General features: G+C 42.9%; 1 protein-coding gene across 1 annotated transcript in view; it reads right to left on the bottom strand.

Annotated features, from left to right (window-relative positions):
- The window catches only part of GNAI1 (G protein subunit alpha i1), an 89,709-nt gene extending 80,751 nt beyond the window's left edge, over nucleotides 1-8,958 (bottom strand). Inside the window, exon 1 of the mRNA XM_082399407.1 lies at nucleotides 8,247-8,958. Coding sequence (XP_082255533.1) covers nucleotides 8,247-8,364 — 118 coding nt within the window. The 5' untranslated portion in view covers nucleotides 8,365-8,958. The remainder of the gene's footprint in view (nucleotides 1-8,246) is intronic.
- Between the last annotated feature and the right edge of the window lie 9,695 nt (nucleotides 8,959-18,653).

Genomic DNA, 18,653 nt, shown 5'->3' with positions numbered 1-18,653 from the left:
TACCACTTCTTCCCCATTTTCCCTTATAAGGAGTTATCTTTATGTACATATTTTCTTTCCCTGAGTAGACTGTAAATTCTCCTAAGGATTTTGTAAACTTAAGGCATAACTGGATACCAAAAACATGAAAGACACTTTACAAATGCCACCAATGACAATTCTCACCATACAAGGACAGGCAAGGACCTCCCTGGTGGGGCAGTGGTTAAGAATCCGCCTGCCAATGCAGGGGACACGGGTTCGAGCCCTGGTCCAGGAAGATCCCACATGCCGCGGAGCAACTAAGCCCGTGCGCCACAGCTACTGAGCCTGCGTGCCACAACTACTGGGGCCCGTGTGCCTGGAGCCCATGCTCCACAACAAGAGAAGCCACCGCCACGAGAAGCCCGCGCACTACACTGAAGAGTAGCCCCCGCTCGCTGCAACTAGAGAAAGCCTGCGCACAGCAGCAAAGACCCAACGCAGCCAAAAATAAAAATAAATTAAATAAAATAAATTAAGAAAAACAAAATTAAAAAAAAAGACTATTACTCAAAATGAATCATTTAACTAGTCACTCATTTAATTAACATTTATGAAAAGACTAGTACGTGCCACCTCATTAGGTGATAAACAAGTTGGACAGGATTCGTGCTCTGACGAGCCAATCCCCACGGAGAGATGCAACAGACAATAAAAAAGTAAATGCACAAGATGATTTCAAAACTCTAATTTGGAAGGGAGAGCAAAGAAGACTAATTTAGACTGGATGGTCAGGAAAAACTTCATTGAAGAGGAGGCAAACAAAGGAAAGTCTTATTCGTTCACATTAATCCACAAGTGAAGTACCATGAGTTCAATATGAAACACCAGAAACTGGTGGTTTTGCTATTACCATAACAGTCACATAAATTATAAGGGACCAAAGAATATAAAATTACCATCATTATGCATTTCCTAAAGTTATACATGAGGTATCAATGAGGGTATCTGGAAGTAGGGTGTTGCCACAACAAACACTAAAAATGTGGAAATGGCTTTAGAATTAAGCAATGGGTAGAAGCTGAAAGAATTTTGAGGACCATGATAGAAAAAGCCTAGGTTGCCTTGACACGCTGTTAAAAACACAGATGTTAACGGCTCCCCTGGTGAGAGCTCAAAAGAAAGTGAGGAACATGGTAGAGAAAACTAAATACAGTCATGAACAGACTGTTGATAGATATGTGGACTTTACATGTGCTGCTGGTGAGGACTTGGATGGAAAGGAAGAACATATTATTAGAAACTAGAGGAAAGAGGATCCTTGTTATTTTGTGGCAAAGCATAAGTGAATTATGTCCTGCAGTTATGTGGAAAGCAGAACTTGTAAACTATAAATTTGAATATTTAGACACGGAGATTTCCAAGCAAATTGTTGAAGTTGTGACCTGTTTTTTTTCTTACCGGTTATAGTAAAATGGGAGAGGAAAAGATAAATTAAAAGAGTACATAATGCGGTGGTGGTGGTGTGATGAATTGGGAGATTGAGATAGACATACATACACTAATATGTATAAAACAGATAACTAATAAGAAAACTGCTGTATAAAAAATAAAATAAAACTCAAAAAAAAAAAAAAGAGTACAAAATGAAAGAATGCTGCCAGATCACCATCATACAGGCAAGAAACAGGCTGATAACATTACTCCGCTGCAAACATGTGCTACCTTTGATTGAAAAGGAAGGATGACTTGAAGGGAAGAGTCCAGAGGCCAGAAAGTCAAGCAGAGTCACCAAGATTATTTGTAGGCCTTGAAACCTAAAGTAGTTTGGAAAGTGCATGGGACTGAATACTCACTCCTTTTCCTTTCCACTTTCCCCCTTTCTGAACGAGTGACTGTAACCGGTATCCTATGCCTGCTCTGTCACTGTGCCCCTCCTACCATATTCTAGGAGCACGTAATGTGTTTTCTAGCTTCACAGGTTCACAGAGAGAAAGAAATCTGGTCCCAGTATGGATTATATGGAGAATCTCACCCATACCAGAGTTAGATTCTGAGATCTGGATGAGATTTTGGATGTTGAGTTGATGCTGTAAGGGGTTGAGACTTTGGGAGATGTTGGGACAGGATAAGTGCATTTTGCATGTGGGGTGGACATGAATCTTTGGGAGCCAGAGGGCAGACTAAAGTAGACAGAATGATAGCCCCCAAAGATGCCCATGCCCCCAGCCCCTGGAACCTGTGAGCGTGTTATCCTACATGGCAAAGGAACTTGGCGGAGGTGATTAAGATAAGGATCCTGAGATGCATCTGTTATCCTGGATTATCTGGGTGTGCCCAGTGTAATCACAAAGGCCCTCAGACGTGAAGGAGGGAGACAGGACAGTAACGCTACAAGAGAAAGACTCCACTAGCCATTGCTAGCTTCGAAGATGAAGAAGAGGCCATGAGCCAATGAAAGCAGGTAGCCTCTAGGCCAGGGGTCCCCAACCCCCAGGCCGCAGACCGAGAGCGGTCTGAGGCCTGTCAGGAACCCGGCCGCACAGCAGGAGGTGAGCGGCGGGCAAGTGGGTGAAGCTTCACCCGCCGCTCCCCACTGCTCACGTTACCGCCTGAGCCACCTCCCCGCCGCCCCGCAACGCCCCTGGAAAAACTGTCTTCCACAAAACCGGTCCCTGGTTCCAAAGAGGTTGGGGACTGCTGCTCTAGACAGAGATTGGAAAAAGCAAATATACGGATTCTCTTCTACAACCTGCAAAAGAAAAGCGGCCTGGCTGACATCTTGATTTTAGCTTGGTGTAACCTTCTGAACTACAGAAACGTAAAGTTAATAAATTGTGCATTGTTTTAAGTCACTAAGTTATGGTAACGAACATTCGTTTTAAAATTATTTTTGCCCCATTTCTGTTAAGATTTTTAACCCTATTTCTGTTAAAGTTTTTAATTAGTATTGAACAAATTATGACAGAAAGCAGCCTAAGCGCTACAAGACTAGGTGCAGTTGACCTTAGCTCATTCAACTCAAATGCCATGTGGGATCTGAGCTTCACCAATGTCACACTCTGGGAAGTCAGACATTGGCTAACTGCGTGCCAGAACATGTGACCAAGAAATTTATGTGACCTAGAAATGTGACAAACACATCAGGTCCTCCCATGTCAATCTGTGGTATCTTGAATTTTCCAAGGCAGAGAGAAATGCATAAGAAAATACAAATTAAGATCGTGGTTGGATACTCAATTTTTGTCTTAAAAATTACAGTGATCTTTTTCAGGTTTAAATAACATCTTTGACTAAATCCTATAATACAGGTATTGTATTTCCTATCATTGACAAGTTAACAAGATTCATGCTCTTTATAGCTAAGAGGCCAAAAATAAAGAGTAAAAAAACCTGAGATCTATCCTTACCAAAAAAAATTATTTTAAGGACAAACACTACACTATAACACTATAACAACATAGAAGACCCTCCTCCAATGAATATCCATTGTCATTTTCTTGAATTTATCTAAACTGTCAAATAAATATAACGACTGTGAAAAGTTCTTATAAATATGAAAAAAATTCTTAAACCAAACAATTTACTTTTAGATACCATGCGCTTACTTTGGTTGTCATTTACTTTTACTGTTCCCTTTTTGTTTACATTCCCATCAATATTGAAAATGGCAAAGTATAAGGTTTATATTCTAGGTAAATCCTAATCCTACACAAGATATTAACATAATTAAGAACTAAATATGCTCATGACAAAAGGAAAGGTTTGTTATGATGACCTACAAAGATCCTGCCCCTGAAGTCTCACACTAGTGGGGGAAGCAGGCGGGGCATAAAGTTAAATCACACTAGAAACCAGAGAGCAAATGTGCTCTGTCATATGCCAACTATTCCTGTTTGGAGAAGAACGGTGCCCTGAGGAAAAGAGTATGAGGCTAGAGGGAAGCCAGGTCTAGAAGAAAGTTTTTATTCTGCAGGCAATGGAGAAGTCAAGAATGGTTTTCCGAGCAAGGCATTAGCATGATACCTACTGCAGGCTAGAGGCAAAGACCAGAAGCAGGAAAGTCTACTGGAAATAGGCTGCCAGAGGCAGAGGAGAACTTGAACTATAAAAGTGAGAAGGAAAAACAAAAGATACAGAAAAATCAGCACTTTCAAAACATACGTTAACACCACCTGCGGCTTCTAGTAAAGTAATTGCTAATACAAAGTAGGTGAGGGAGAGAGAAGCACATAACCCCTGTAGAAATACCAGATCCATTCACTCACTTAAGGAAAGGGGCTTTCTGACATCTAAGATCCTGAGCCAACTCTAAGGAAACGGCTAAAGCAATGCAAAATCAAAAGTTCTGCAATGCCAGAATTTCTCAACTAGGGAAGTCACAGGGCAAGATTAAAGAAAGCCAAAAAGATGAACGGTTTAGTTTCTCAAATAGCTGGTGGGTGGTAGCAATGTAAAAATATTCACCAGGCAGAAGAGATCCAGTCCCTCACCTCATTTTAAGAAGTTAAAGAGATAAAGGGTATGGATTTGTATTTGTTTGTTTGTGGGGATGAGTTCAGTGGAGGGAAGGATAATGGGTGGAGGGAAGGATAATGGAAGGAGGGAAGGAGAATACAAGCTCAAAACATCAAAGTGAAGGGACTTCCCTGGTGGCGCAGTGGTTAAGAATCCTCGTGCCAATGCAGGGGACATGGGTTCGAGCCCTGGTCTGGGAAGATCCCACATGCCGCGGAGGATCCCACATGCCGCGGAGCACCTAAGCCCGTGCGCCACAACTACTGAGCCTGCGCTCTAGAGCCCGTGAGCCATAACTACTGAGCCCGCTTACCACAACTACTGAAGCCCGCACGCCTAGAGCCCACGCTCCACAACGAGAAGCCACTGCAATGAGAAGCCTGCGCACCAGGACGAAGAGTAGCCCCCGTTTGCCGCAACTAGAGAAAGCCCACGCATAGCAACGAAGACCCAACGCAGCCATAAATAAACTAATTAAATAAATTTCAAAAATTAAAAAAAAAACTCCAGAGTGAAACAATTTAAGAACAACTAATTCATAAAAATTTTACTTGTATATACTCTACCCTCACATATCTTTGAAAATTACCGTAAGATATTTAATAAGTACCCATATGTACAATGTAGTCTCACTGAAACAACCACCTAGGCCTAATGCTATACCCTTAAAAGGATAAGTTGTAACATCCTCAAAGATATAACAATAAATGATGTTTTCCTTGAGACAATCAGTCATATACAATGGAAAGAAAACTTTAAGTATTAAAATAAGTTTCATTATTTAGGATTATTATTCTAATACTAAAGCCTGAAAGCTAAATCTTTAGAACCACTCAAACCCTGACCTGATTTCCTTTAGGTCAAGGATTAGACTAGGTCCTCTTTTTTTTTTAAGGCCTAATTCACTGCTCCTAATAAGGATAGTGAAATACCTCTGAGTTTAAAAATATATATATATATATATACATACACACACACACAATATATATGCACATATATATACATATATAGTATATATACACATATATGTATAAAATAGACACCCAGTGCCCAAATCTTTGTATGTGTCTTATACCCGAATCTCTCAACCCAAATGTCTAAAATGACAACACATGCCTTAAGAAAAATGAAATACAGTGAACTATTTACTATACCACCTTAAATGTGCTTTATACCTTAAATGAAAAAAAAAAATCATTTGATGAGAAAAACAAAAGTGAAGCGGAGGAAAACCTGATGTAAACAGAATTGACATTGGTTATAGGTTACCTAGAGACCATTTCACATTTCTAACTGATTCAGTTGCCGTGTTTTACATGGACTGATTTCACTGAGCTCCTTACACGTATAACTTTAAACATCCAAAAAGGAACCAAAGGTCAACCCTCCACTGCTGAAGTCAAACTAGGAAAAAGAAAAATGTTTTCAAACATTCCAAGAATAAGCCAACATTCTGTTTATAGGAACTAGAATGCTGGAACTCTGGGCAAAAGGGTAGAGTAGAATGGGAGTAAGCCAGACAAAGAGGAGTGTTGGGCCAACAAGACAGGGATGCTGTGACGGGGATTTCTACAGAGAAAAGGTGTACGGAACAGTAAGAGACTAAAGCTAGAAAAGAGAGCTGAAGAAATTCAGTTACCTAAAGATTTTAAAATCATTGTGAAAGCTTTCTAATGTTATTGGTATGGAGAAACAAAAATTCCCTAACTTCTGAAAATCGCAACTCTGCTACACCTTTCTCACGGATCTCACTATAGTTCGTGGTAGAGATGCAACTTTGGGTTCTATGTTACACACTGAAGTATATTTAATTGTTAGTCTAGAACAGTGATTCTTAGCCAAGATTAAATTTTTGCCCCCAGGGGATGTTTGGGGGATATCTGGAGACTTTTCTGGGTCACGGGTGGAGGGGGGCTGCTCCCGGCATCTAAAAGGTGGGTGCCAAAGATTCTGCTTAACATCCTACAATGCACAAGACAGCCCGCACAACAAAGAATTATTCCACCCAAAATGTCAACAGTGCTGAAGTTGAGAAACAGTGATCTCTTCTGAATATAAGCAAAAGCCAACTTGGTGGACCTTGATCCTAGCCCATCTCTCTCTAACAGACATCTATTTAAAGCATAAAACAACACCAGAGGACTCACTTTCCAATGCTTTAAACATGGTGGATGGCTGACTCAAACTCAGGTCACACAATACACTGAAATAATATAACAGAGCAGGAGTGCAGAAACTGCAGGAAAAGAACTTTTCAATCCTTTTTCCATTTTTGTCGCAAGCACATTGAATTCGAAAGAGGAGCACCTACACGTTTCCATACAAAGGTGTGTGTCACCTTTGTGCTCAATACACTAAAATACACTGACTTCCTCAAAAGACAATATTTCTCATTAATGTAAAAACTTAGGTAAACAGTATTAACTGAGAAAGATTTACGTTGGGGCGCGGGGGTGCAGAAAACCACCAGGTCTTTAAAATGCAAAGTTATTTCACAGTTACTTGCAGAATGACTCAGATCATTATTACTTTTAGTCATGCCAAGTTTGCTGCTTCTAAGCCTACTAGTAATGGAGAAAAAACCCACCATTTTTCCTGCAGTCATTAAACCAATGAAACAGAAGCTCACCGAAAACAGGTTTGTGCGATAGTATTTCTGTTTTATTGTAACCGTTACAAAAATAAAAGCAGTCGCTGGGAGTGCAAATAAAGATTCTGAGAAATCTTTCACCTACTTCACTGCCTACAGGGTGTGTGTTTGGGGGGTATGGGGATGCAAACAAAAGAAAACCCTAACTCACACATCAACAAATCTTAAGCTGCGAGTATTTTCCTAATGCATCCCTTAATCAAAATCCTGGCTTACTCTTTTTACGTTCCCTCCCTTCAAACAACTGCAAAAGACCTCCACAGAGCGTTTCACCAGGAGAACAATACTAAGAACAAGTAAGAGCCTTGCGTGTATCTGGCAAATCTCATTCATCTGAAGCCGTGGCAGCAGAGAAGAGAATCCTGTTGTCCAATGTGACCCACTCACACCTTTCACACCGGTTTTCACTGCTCGAGTATCTTTCTGAAGCCAGTGTTGCCTAACTTTGATGGTTTCCATGTCCCACCGTAATAAAAATCCAGCGTCCAGCATAGCCTACTTCCTTACGCAAGATAAATATAATCAGTGCTGCCTTAACACTTACTGAGTCGCCACAGGAAGTTCAACAGAAAGACACAATTCAACCCTACGGAGACCCCACAAAAGGTGCACTGATTTCACAAAACGTGGCACTCGTGACATGAAGAAACCACAACCGCGATACGACACCTTGTAGGAAGGCTTTTCGCGCGGGGGAGGGGTGGAGGGTGGGATGTGCTTTTATTTCCTTGTCGCCAGTGCCCTTTCATCTTTACAAAGCTGAGCTAACTTCAGAGAAAAGGGGTTCCTCGCGATTCGCTCCTCGGCTCCTGGCGGGATCCACACCGAGACACGCGAGTGAAGCTCCTGCCCCGCCGCGGGCGAGTTTCCCCAGGCCAAGGGAACAGAGAGGAAGGGGACCGGGGAGAGGGGCACCCGCCTCGGCTGGGCGCCGCGCCGCACAAGCTCGCGCTCCGAAAGCATCCTCGGGCGCTACAAGACGCGCCCTCCGCCGCTTTGGCACGTCCCCTCCGGGCTTCCCAATGCCGAGGAGCCCGCGCCCAGCACACCCGCCAGACTCCCTGGCCCCAGGCCCGCCGGGGGCCCCCGCCCGCCAACCCGGCCCGGCCGCCCTTACCGAGCAGCAGCAGCTTGACCTCGCGCGCCGCCTTCTCGCCATCCTCGCGGAGGTTCCGGTCGATCATCTTACTCCTCTCCACCGCCGCCTTGTCCTCGGCGCTCAACGTACAGCCCATTGTGCCAGGAGCAAGAGCTGGCCGCCGCTCCCTTCAAGTCCGGCGCGCTGCCTCGAAACACAGGTGAATTCTTTCTTCCTGGATGCGGGCGTTCGAATTCCTCCCGACGCCGGCCACGCCACCCCCACCCACTTCCGAAACGGACCTAGGGGAGCGCTGTCTGCAGAGAAGCTAGCAGCACCGCGCGGCTCTTGCCTACGGCCGGGCTCCGCGCCTCGCCTCCCTCCGCGCCTCGCCTCGCCTCCCTCCGCGCCTCGCCTCCCTCCGCGGCCCCGAAGTCTCGGGTTTCCAAGCTCTGCGTACAGCTACCGGTGGCCTCCTGCTGGTGGCCGCGCCGCAACCTCTAGAAGCCCGGCGCTGCTCGGCGTCCGCGCGCCGCCGCGGCCCCGCCCCTGCTCGCCCCTCCCGCCGCCCCGCGACCACTCCCAGAGCGCGCGCCCGAGCACGAGCCCTCGGACATCACCCTCTCGGACGGGTGCGCGCGCCCACGCTGCCGCGGACCCCGGCGCCCCACAGCCCCCGAGGGCCGGCCACCGCGCGCGCCCTTGGGGAGCGCCCCCGGAAGGCCGAACGTCGCGGCGAGCTCCCCTACCTCGCTTCCTCCGCGGGAGCGTGATAATTTCTTCCCGTTTACTCACACCCAGGGATGTGTTCGGACCTGCCCCTTAGGGGCGCGGGTGGGAGAGCTGCCAAAGTTGGAAACCGAAAAAAGCCAGTCCTGGGCGTTTGAGCATGCCCAGCTCGGGCAGGCGCGCAAGGGTTTTCCAAATGTAAAGGCGTGTCAGCTGGCCTTCAGGGGTGAGGGAAATAGAGGGAGCTGGGGCCGGGAATGGAACCGTGGAGAAAGCAGAGAGGGTAAAGTGGGGAACAGAAAAGTCTGGGGAGGATAGGAGGTCAACTTTCTTCCGCTTTTTTCTTTTTCCCTTCTCTCCTCCCTCCTTCCATCCACTCTCACGTCCCTTTCCACAAGCAAAGAACATTTTGAAGGATTTCCTCAAACCTGAGAAAATGTAAGACAAAGAATCAAAGAGCATATTTTTTTTCTCCTATCCATACAATTTTATGTGCCATAAATTTTATTCAGAAAGTCTTTTCAATACTGTGTCCATTCATCCCACTTTCAAAATTATCCACAAAATGTCCAAGGATTGCCAAAATGATGGGATACTCTACAGCATTAAAAGTTATATTATAGAATAATATTTAATGATATAGCAGAGATATTTATATTTTAAATGAAATAGAATTTTTAAAGCAGTATGAAAAGTACGATAAATTTTTTCTTAAATAACATATATGTTGATAAAGTATTTGGAAGAATGCCACTTAACGTTAGAAGAGACCATAATCGTCACTTAGCCCAACCTCTCCATACTACGCAGATTTCACAGCTGCTACCTATTCCCTCCTGCCACAGATTCAGGCATATTCCTGGCTTACATGTTTTCATTGACTGAGAATTCAGAAACGCAGGGGCGTCAAAGTCTGCTGCTAGATTGCTCTCGGATATTTCTTACTTGCATTAAAATCAACCCTTAAAGGATTGAAACAATAGAAACGTTTTATTTTCTCTACAGTACCAGGGTAATTATATTTTCGAATGGATAAGCTTTAAAAAAGAGCATATTTTTAAATAAGACCAAACAACACACCCACACAAATCTCCACACCTTAACTGACCTCCTCTGAGGCGACATGGAAGCTTCCAGGCCAAGTTCTGCACCAATATTTATGGCCGTGTTAGTAAATCATAAGCCACTGGGCATGTCATTCCTTATTGCAGGCCTTGGCTTCCTCATCCATGAAATGAGATGGAGTTGATCCAGACCATCCACCATCCTTCCAGCTCTACCTGGTCTGGAGGAAATAGCTTCTGTGGCCCTTGGAGGCATTGCACCCAGCACGGTATGAATGAGCATAGGTTTAAGGTCTGGTCTCTCCCTGTCACTTGTACTACTACACTTTTCCCTTATAGACATCGCAGGAAATGTTGACTGATTATAAGATGGGGTTGGTAGCAAAGAAAAACATCCTCTTTGATGTGTTCAAAAATTAGGAAACTGTTCTGATGGAAACCAAAGAGCAACCATCTGGAAGTCTTATTTTCTAAAAAACATTTGTAAAAACTGGGCTTGAGTTTTCCAAGAAGGTAAGGCTGAGCTGATGCTACAGGAAGAACAGCCTTAGAGTGGGTCTCCTAAGCAAGGCCTGTGGGCTAGCAGAGGTTGCCAGTTTCCTCCCTATTTGACATGCCCTTTCCTGTTCTCCTGCAATAGTCAAACCTGCTGGGCTCAACAGCTGCAGTTTCAAGAACTGCCTCAACTTTTCCTATGGCCTTTTGTAATATACCAACAAAAAGGAACAAGCTTTAAATTGTATTTAATCACCTCCTACCCTCTTTGTATTTCTTGGCAGTCTAAATGCTGATGTTCATCAGAAACTCTGGAATTAAACTTGACAGAGTGAGCTTTCAACATAGTGTTTACATATTACCACTTTGGATTATCTGTGAGTCTTTCCTATAAGCTTTCATGCCATACGGAGTATGGGACCACCAATCGCAAGAAAAGAGGAAGCAATCATGACTGAGTACTAGTGGAAATGACTACAAAACTTGTGTTTTGGAGAAAAGAAAGCTGAACAGAATGATACACATTACACCTCTCATTTGTCAAGTAGGTGAGGAGTTAAAATACAATATATGGATGAATAAGAACTGAAAATTAGCTTTATTATGAAGCTAAACTTCTGAGAGGATGCAGAATAATGGAGTGAGCAGTATGAGGGGAAATTCCAAGAGGAGAAAGTTTTGAAAAAACTTTAGAAGGGAGCCATGACTGGGGATTGATGGGGAGTTTCCAGGGCTTTGTGTTGGTCAACTCAGGCTGCCATAACAAAATGCCATAGGCTGGGTGACTTAAACGATAGGAATTTATTTCTCACAGTTCTGGATGCTGAGAAGTCCAAGATCAAAGTACCAGCTAATTTAGTTTCCCGGTGAGGACCCTCCTCCTGGCTTTCAGATGGCTACCTTCTCACTGTGCTCTCACATGTGGAGAGAAAGAGCTCTAATCTCTCTCACTCTTATAAGGACACTAATCCCATCATGGGGGCCTCACCCTTATAACCTCATCCAAACCTAATTACCTGCCAAAGGCTCCACCTCTAAATTCCATCATACTGGAGTGAGGGCTTCAACAAATGAATGGGGTTGGGAGGGGAGCACAAACATAACAGGGTATATTTTAAGAGGAATAACCAGCTAAAAGGGTTAATTGCAAAGTACATGATGGAAATAACAGTTGTTTTATAATCAAAATGTAGTTCGGTTGTAAAGAATGATAGGAAGTATGGCACAAAGTTGAAAGAGAGCTTTAAATATTAAGGTGAAGAGGTGGACTTTTTTATAATGGGTACTAAATGTTCCCTACATTCTCCTGAGCTGGGTAATAGGTGTAAAAAAAAAAAAAGCTTTCACCCAACAAAACAAGTGGTGTTACCAGCAAGTGGATTGTGTTAATAGTCCAGATATGAGGTGGTGAGAATCATTCAAATTAACAATTTACATAATTACGATGTTGAAAAATATGATTCAACAACCTTGTCAAGCAGGTAGAAAAAATAGTATTAACTCATCTATTTTATAGAGAGTGAAACTGATATACAGATGTTGAAGCAATCTACCTCAAAGTACTGTTTTCCCTTCTGGACATCATATGTTTTAAGCAACTATATTGAGATATAATTCACATACCGTATTATTTATCCATTGAAAGTATAAAATTCAATGGTTTCTAGTATATTCACAGAGTTGTGTGACCATCACAACAATCAATTCTCGAACATTTTCATTACCTGCAAAAGAAACCCCATACCCTATAGCCATTATTCCCCCAATCTTTCCACCTTCCCTGCTACCCCCAGTCCTAGGCAACCAATAATCTACCTTCTGTCTCTATAGATTTACGCATTCTGGACATCTTATATAAAAGGAACCATGTATGTGGTCTTTTGTCTATGCCTTCTTTCACTTAGCATAAAATTTTCAAGGTTCATCCATGTTGTAGCACGTATAGTACTTCATTTCTTTTTGTTGCTGAATAATACTGAGCATCATATGTTAAGAGAGTTAGAGACATATGTTAAAAGACAAATCGAGACACATTCAGGTGACAGCATCTAGGTTTTAAAGTAACTCCAAACCATGTCATAAGGAATAATTGAAGAAACTAGGGATATTTAATGCAGGAATGAGAAGATACAAAGTGACATGATAGCTATTTATAAATGGTTTAAGAGATATCATAAATCAGAGGGAATAGACATCTTCTGTCTGGATTCAAGGTGGTGGATTTAAGACCTATTGGAAGAAAGCTATAGCCAACAAATTTTACCTTGAAGTGAAAAAAAAAAGTGTACAATTTCCCCCGAAGGAAATAGGGAACCTCAGAAACTCGTTTATTCTTGACTAAGATGTAAAACTCTAGACTGGATGATCATATATTGGGAAAGATCTAGAGATCGATGAACTTTTGGGATCCCTTACAACCTTGAGATTCTATATCAGTCAGAAGTCACATGGGATTAGTGTGAGAAATGATATTAAAATCCAGAAACTCCTTCTGGTCTTCAACCATTTTCTTACTCATCCTGCCATGAGATATACAAGCAGAAGTGGGAAAGGAGAGTTTACGTGAGACATTTTGGCTTGGTGTATTGACGGATTCGTGTGGGGATAAGGATGAACCAGAGAAGAGAGAGTCAGGACAACCAGACGTGTACACACACACACACACACACACACACACACACACACAGACAACCGAACGGCAGTGTATGTCTTTGGCTAAGTTGGAAGCAGACGTGACATGCGGACACCTTTCCATTGTCTACATTGAGGGTTTTGCTCTCTAAGTAAGAAGGAGAGAGTCTGGTTTGGGGAGAGGCTATAAATAATTGGAGAATAGCGGGGCTAGCATGGCATCCGTACCTGTCTATAGTTAGAAAGGCCCCAAACCAAAACCATTTTTATTAGAGATGTTGTGAGATTCTGGGCAAAGGTTGAAATACAAAAGCTCATTGAATTATTACTGAAAGACTTTAAAAGACAAGCAGCACCCTTCGGTTTGCAAGTTACAACACTGTGGGGCAGAGGTAACATAAAGGCCATCGTCTCTGCAAGGAGCATACCACCACCCAGGCGCCAGCACGTTGGTGGACTGAAAGCATACAGAGACGGCCCCTGAGTATGGACATGTACATGCTCCTGATGGGCGCTGCACCACTGGCAATGCTCAGTCTCCCTCATTTAGCTTCACAGACAGCAGCCATGACAGAAGAGAACCGGAAAAGAAGAGGAAAAACATGGAAGGTATTAGGCAGTGACTTCAACCATCAGACTGGTTTGCGAGCACACGAGAATATGATGCCAGCTTCCTGCTGAAGCAGGTAAATCTTGAAGTCAGTGTCCATGAGGCCAGGGGGCACTGAGGAATATAACAGTACATAAGTAAAGGAGGGAGATGTTTAAGAAAAAAAAAAAAAAGGTAATATATTATTTCAAACGCATCAAAGATACTCCCAGGGACAAGTATAAACAAAAGAGAATTGGAAATAGTATTATGGTAGAAGAAGCTCTAAGCAGGTAATCAAATAACCTTGGAGCAATTCAGAGCTCTATTTTCAACTGCATATCTGTCTTTGAAATTCCCTTAACTTATATAAACTGCAATATCCCTACCTATAAAAGTGTGTTGAATTAGATCATCGGCAAGATCCCAATAATTCTGAATTCCTTTGAGTCTGTCATTTCAACAGTAGATGGTTGGTACAGATGAACCGGTTTGCAGGGCAGAAATTGAGACACAGATGTAGAGAACAAACGTATGGACACCAAAGGGGGAAAGCCGCGGGGGGGGGGTGGTGGTGGTGTGATGAATTGGGTGATTGGGATTGACATGTATACACTGATGTGTATAAAACTGATGACTAATAAGAACCTGCTGTATAAAAAAAAAAAGTGCCTTCCTGATAAAATGTTTAAAATAAAAAAATAAACAATAAACCACTTTGCTCTATGTATTTATTAAGAACTTTGGAAAAAAAGAAAAAAGAAAACAAAAACAGTAGATGGTTGGCAAATATACCAAAGTACTTTGATGTACTGCTGTGAATGGAAGCCATACCATGTAAAATTAAGGAGTAAGTAAGTGCTGAGAATGCAGAGATTAATGAGGAAATTTCCCAGAATTTTTAACCATGGAAAGTGGTAGACACATGGGATGGTAGATGGAGAGGCGGGTTTGGGATTTGTTGTTGTTTCATTTAAGCCATGACTCTTCTTCCCAAGTATTAGGCAGGGGTAGAAAAGGAAATTGTTACTATGCTAAGGAAAGAACATGGCTTCCCCACTCTCTGACCTCTGCCTCTGATTTTTCCATCTCACGCCCTCTGAAACCTCATCACCATCATTTCTTCAATCCACAGAGACCTTCCATCCATTGACCATTTGCCTTTTCCCTGTCCCTCATGCCCTGTCATGTGATAATTTCTCTCCTTAAGCAACTTATGCATCTTGTACCAGGATAATCATTCCTTTGCAGATACCCTCAAAACATCCCCACCATTGTATTCAACAGAAAAACCTCAAATTTGGTTAAATCACCTCTTGGCCTATCTGTGTCTGTACCTGTACAACTGAGCTTGACTGGAGGAAAACACATTACTCAGCAATTCTATCCTTCCATTTGCTCAGGCCAAAAAGCTGGCATCATCTTTGATTCCTCCCTTTCCCTCAACCCCCTGAGGAAATCCTGTTTACTCTGCCTTCAAATATATTCCGAATTTGGCCAAATATCACCATCCATTGATATATCCTAGTTTGAGATATTGATGGAATATCACAATAGCCTGCTTTCTTGTCCCTCTGTCTCCACCATTATCCCCTCCTATTTTCTATCTAGCAACCAGAGTCATCCTTTTAGAATGGTCACTCCTTTACTAAGAACTACCCATCCATTTACTTTCCATCTTACTTAGAGAAAAGTCCCACCTAAAGTTCTTATGATGACATACATACAACCAGTTCTTACCTGGTTTATCAAGTTCACTTCTTTCTCCCTAAATATTACTTCCTACCATTCTCCTTGCTCTCAGTGGTTCAGCCTCACTGACCTGCATGCTATTCTTTGAACTTGCCAAACGTGCTTGTCACGGGACCTTTGTACTTATGTTCTCCCTGCCTGGAACACTCTTCCTCCAGATAGCTGTTTGGCTGACTCTCTTACATCATCTCAGTTAAATGCCACCTTATCAGGGAGATATATTGCTTAACCACCACATGTCACTCTTCATTCCCTTACTATGCACTGCCATTTCTTTATAACTCTTATCACATCACACACTTATTTTTGTGATTTGTTTACTGCCTGTCTTCGCTCACTTGAACATAAATTCAAAAGAGCAGAGAATTTGTCTCTTTCGTTTACTGTTTTATCTCCAATCGCTAGCAGAGTAAATACCCATATTAAATAAATAAAGGGAAGGAGCTGGATTTAGAATATAAATCTAGTCTTCTATGCCATTAATTCATTCATTCAACAATATTAATTAAAGACCTGACATGAGTCAGGCAATGTTCTTAGCACTGGAAATGAGGGGGTGAATAAGACTTATTTTGTTGGGATGGTGCAGTGGTAGAAGAGAGATGTTAAATAAGTAGGTAAGTGGATCAATTAAACAGGATTCAATTAAAAATAGTTGTAAGTGCTATGAAGATAAAGAGTTTTACAAAAAGAGTATACCAGTTCAGGTCTTCTGAGAAGCAAACTCAAAGACAGAATTAGACGTGCAAGAGGTTTATTGGGGGAAATGCCTGTGAAGGATAAATGAGAGCAGGGAGCAGGAAGAGATGGGGAGAACCTTCCAATGGGATGCAGCTCGGACACCTGGGGAAGGAGAGAAGGAAAGAAGAATTGGGTAGGAAGAGTCTCAGACTATGGTACGACTCTGAGAAAGTCTTGGCCAGGCCAATGGGGCTCCCTTCCCTGACTCCTGAGGAAATACTGCTCATTAGAGGGGTCCTGCCTTGGGCAGAAACGGCCTGGGTCTAGCAACCCCCATGACGCTCAGTGATGGACTCTGGGCAGCCTCAGGTGTGAACACTGCAGTGGATCTAAAGACGGGGCAGTTGGAGGTGGTCAGCCAACTACACTCCCCTAAAGTGGGATCTTAGTGAAACGCTTTCATGGCTACAACAGGGAGTTACTCTGAGGGAAGAATTACTTTCAACTGAGGGTTCAGGGAGATCAGTCTGAGGAGGTGACACTTTTGAACTGAGAATTGGAGGAGAAGAAGGAACCAGATTTGGGGGAAGAGGATTCCAATCTCTCTCACTGCAAAGTGCCAGTGTCAAGTCCCCAGGATAGAACTGAGGTTGGCCTAATCAAGGAACCCACAGGTCGGTTTGGCTGAAGCGTAATAATGAAGAAGAGAGTGGTGGGAATGAGAAAGGGGAGGGCTATGAGGGAGGTGGGGCAGATCCTCTAGAGCTGGGCAGGCCATTCTCAGGTGCTCAGAATTTATTCTAACTTTATTCTAAATTGGAAGTTGTAAGCCTCAGTTTCTTCTGCAAAACTGGATATATCAGCAGATGTGTTTTCATGATTAAATAACATCAAGTGTAACACAGTTCCTGGCACATCATGCGCTCCTAATTATAGTACTTTTTCTTTCTGCTTTGTCAGATCCAAGAGTTTAAGCATTTTACTCTTACACAAAATAGGAGAGAGAAGAAGTTAAGGTGAAGAGGACAACTGAGGGCATTGAGGGCCAAGATGAAAGGTTTGGATAAGATCCAGAGAGGAGAAATTATATAATAGTCAAATTCATGATATAGTATCTATTTGTATCGCGATTGACAATGCTAAAAATTTTGAATGTTTTTGTGATTCCTATTTGCCTTGTCTTTTCCTGGTTCTTAAACATCCTGCTTCTCTTTGTGAGAGAATAAACCTAAGAATAAGGTCATGTCTTTTTTTTTTTTCTTTCTCCCATTTATTTGTTTGACCTTGCCAAAATTTCAAAACGCTGTTCTAAAAAAGGATCAAGCAAACCTTGGGCCGAGCTTGAAGCATAAGCTAACTTCTCAAGGAAAGAGCTACCTGGCTTTATTAAAGTCTATGTGTTTATTTACTACACTGGATTAAAAAAAAATAGGTATATTGACACCTCCCCCGCAGTTTATGCTTCCTGCTGGCTCAGCTGTTCTTCTGTAGCTCTCTCTTTAAACTGTGAAACTGGCATGTGTGTCTCTTGTTCAGCTCAGCAGGAACTGCAACAGAAGGGTTATCAGGACTGGAATTAGGAGTCAGGCCAAGGGAATTCAGGGAGGCACTTACTGCTTTTCTGTCCTGATTACCAGTATTGGCAATATTATTCCAAATCATGGTAGTAAGGAGTTTAGCAAGCATTTGTTGACTATCAACACCTTATTAGGCTATGTATGGATTAGGGGCTAAAAGGGACAAAATTATGTTTTATATTAAGTTATTAAGAAATGAGTTCTTTGTAAGAGTTCAGGGTCACTGAATGGGGAAAAAAACCACGGATGAGGAACTTCAAGGCATGAAATTTTCAAGGTTTTCCTTGAAAAAGAACCACGGTACTCAACCACTAATTGACTCTTTTACTCAACCACAGGAAAATAGAGAGTCAATCAGTCAAATGCTGAAGATCAGACCTTAAATCTTCTATGAGAATAGCGACTGGGGTAAAATATATGTATTGGCAGAAAATCTCTGGTCACCCCGCCCTGGGCCTGGCCTATCCGTGCGCCCTCTATTCCCAGCTCACTGTTACTCTACCCTTAACACCCAGGAAGAGAAATTCAATAACTCAGGAACATGGCATGGGTGCTGGTACATACATTGGTTTCCGCCTGGGATCCATGCTCTCCTTGCATATCCTGCTTCTAATTCCCGTGGGGTGGGCAGATGGAGGCCTGGCCTCGGCAGAGCTGCTCTCTGCCCTTTGATGCGCTCTGGGTAGGTGCATGGGCTCAAGGCCTGCCTGGGGCACACTGTTTTCCACAAGCATGCTGAGTGTGTTGGCCCACACATGTTTAATATGTGTTGACTGGGAAGTGCTGCTTAGCCCTCAGGCTTCAGCCACAAGTTCACCCTCATCCTTTTACCAAAGCTCTGCTTCAGACACCTGGTGCTGCACAGCTGCCGACAGAGGGGCGCTCTGATTCACAACGTGCTCCTGTTCCTTTCCTAAACGGCTCCTTT

The sequence above is a fragment of the Balaenoptera borealis genome (genome assembly GCF_965194805.1).
Source record: "Balaenoptera borealis genome assembly, chromosome: 7".
Classification (NCBI taxonomy): domain Eukaryota; kingdom Metazoa; phylum Chordata; class Mammalia; order Artiodactyla; family Balaenopteridae; genus Balaenoptera; species Balaenoptera borealis.
This window is presented reverse-complemented; position numbering and strand designations above follow the sequence as displayed.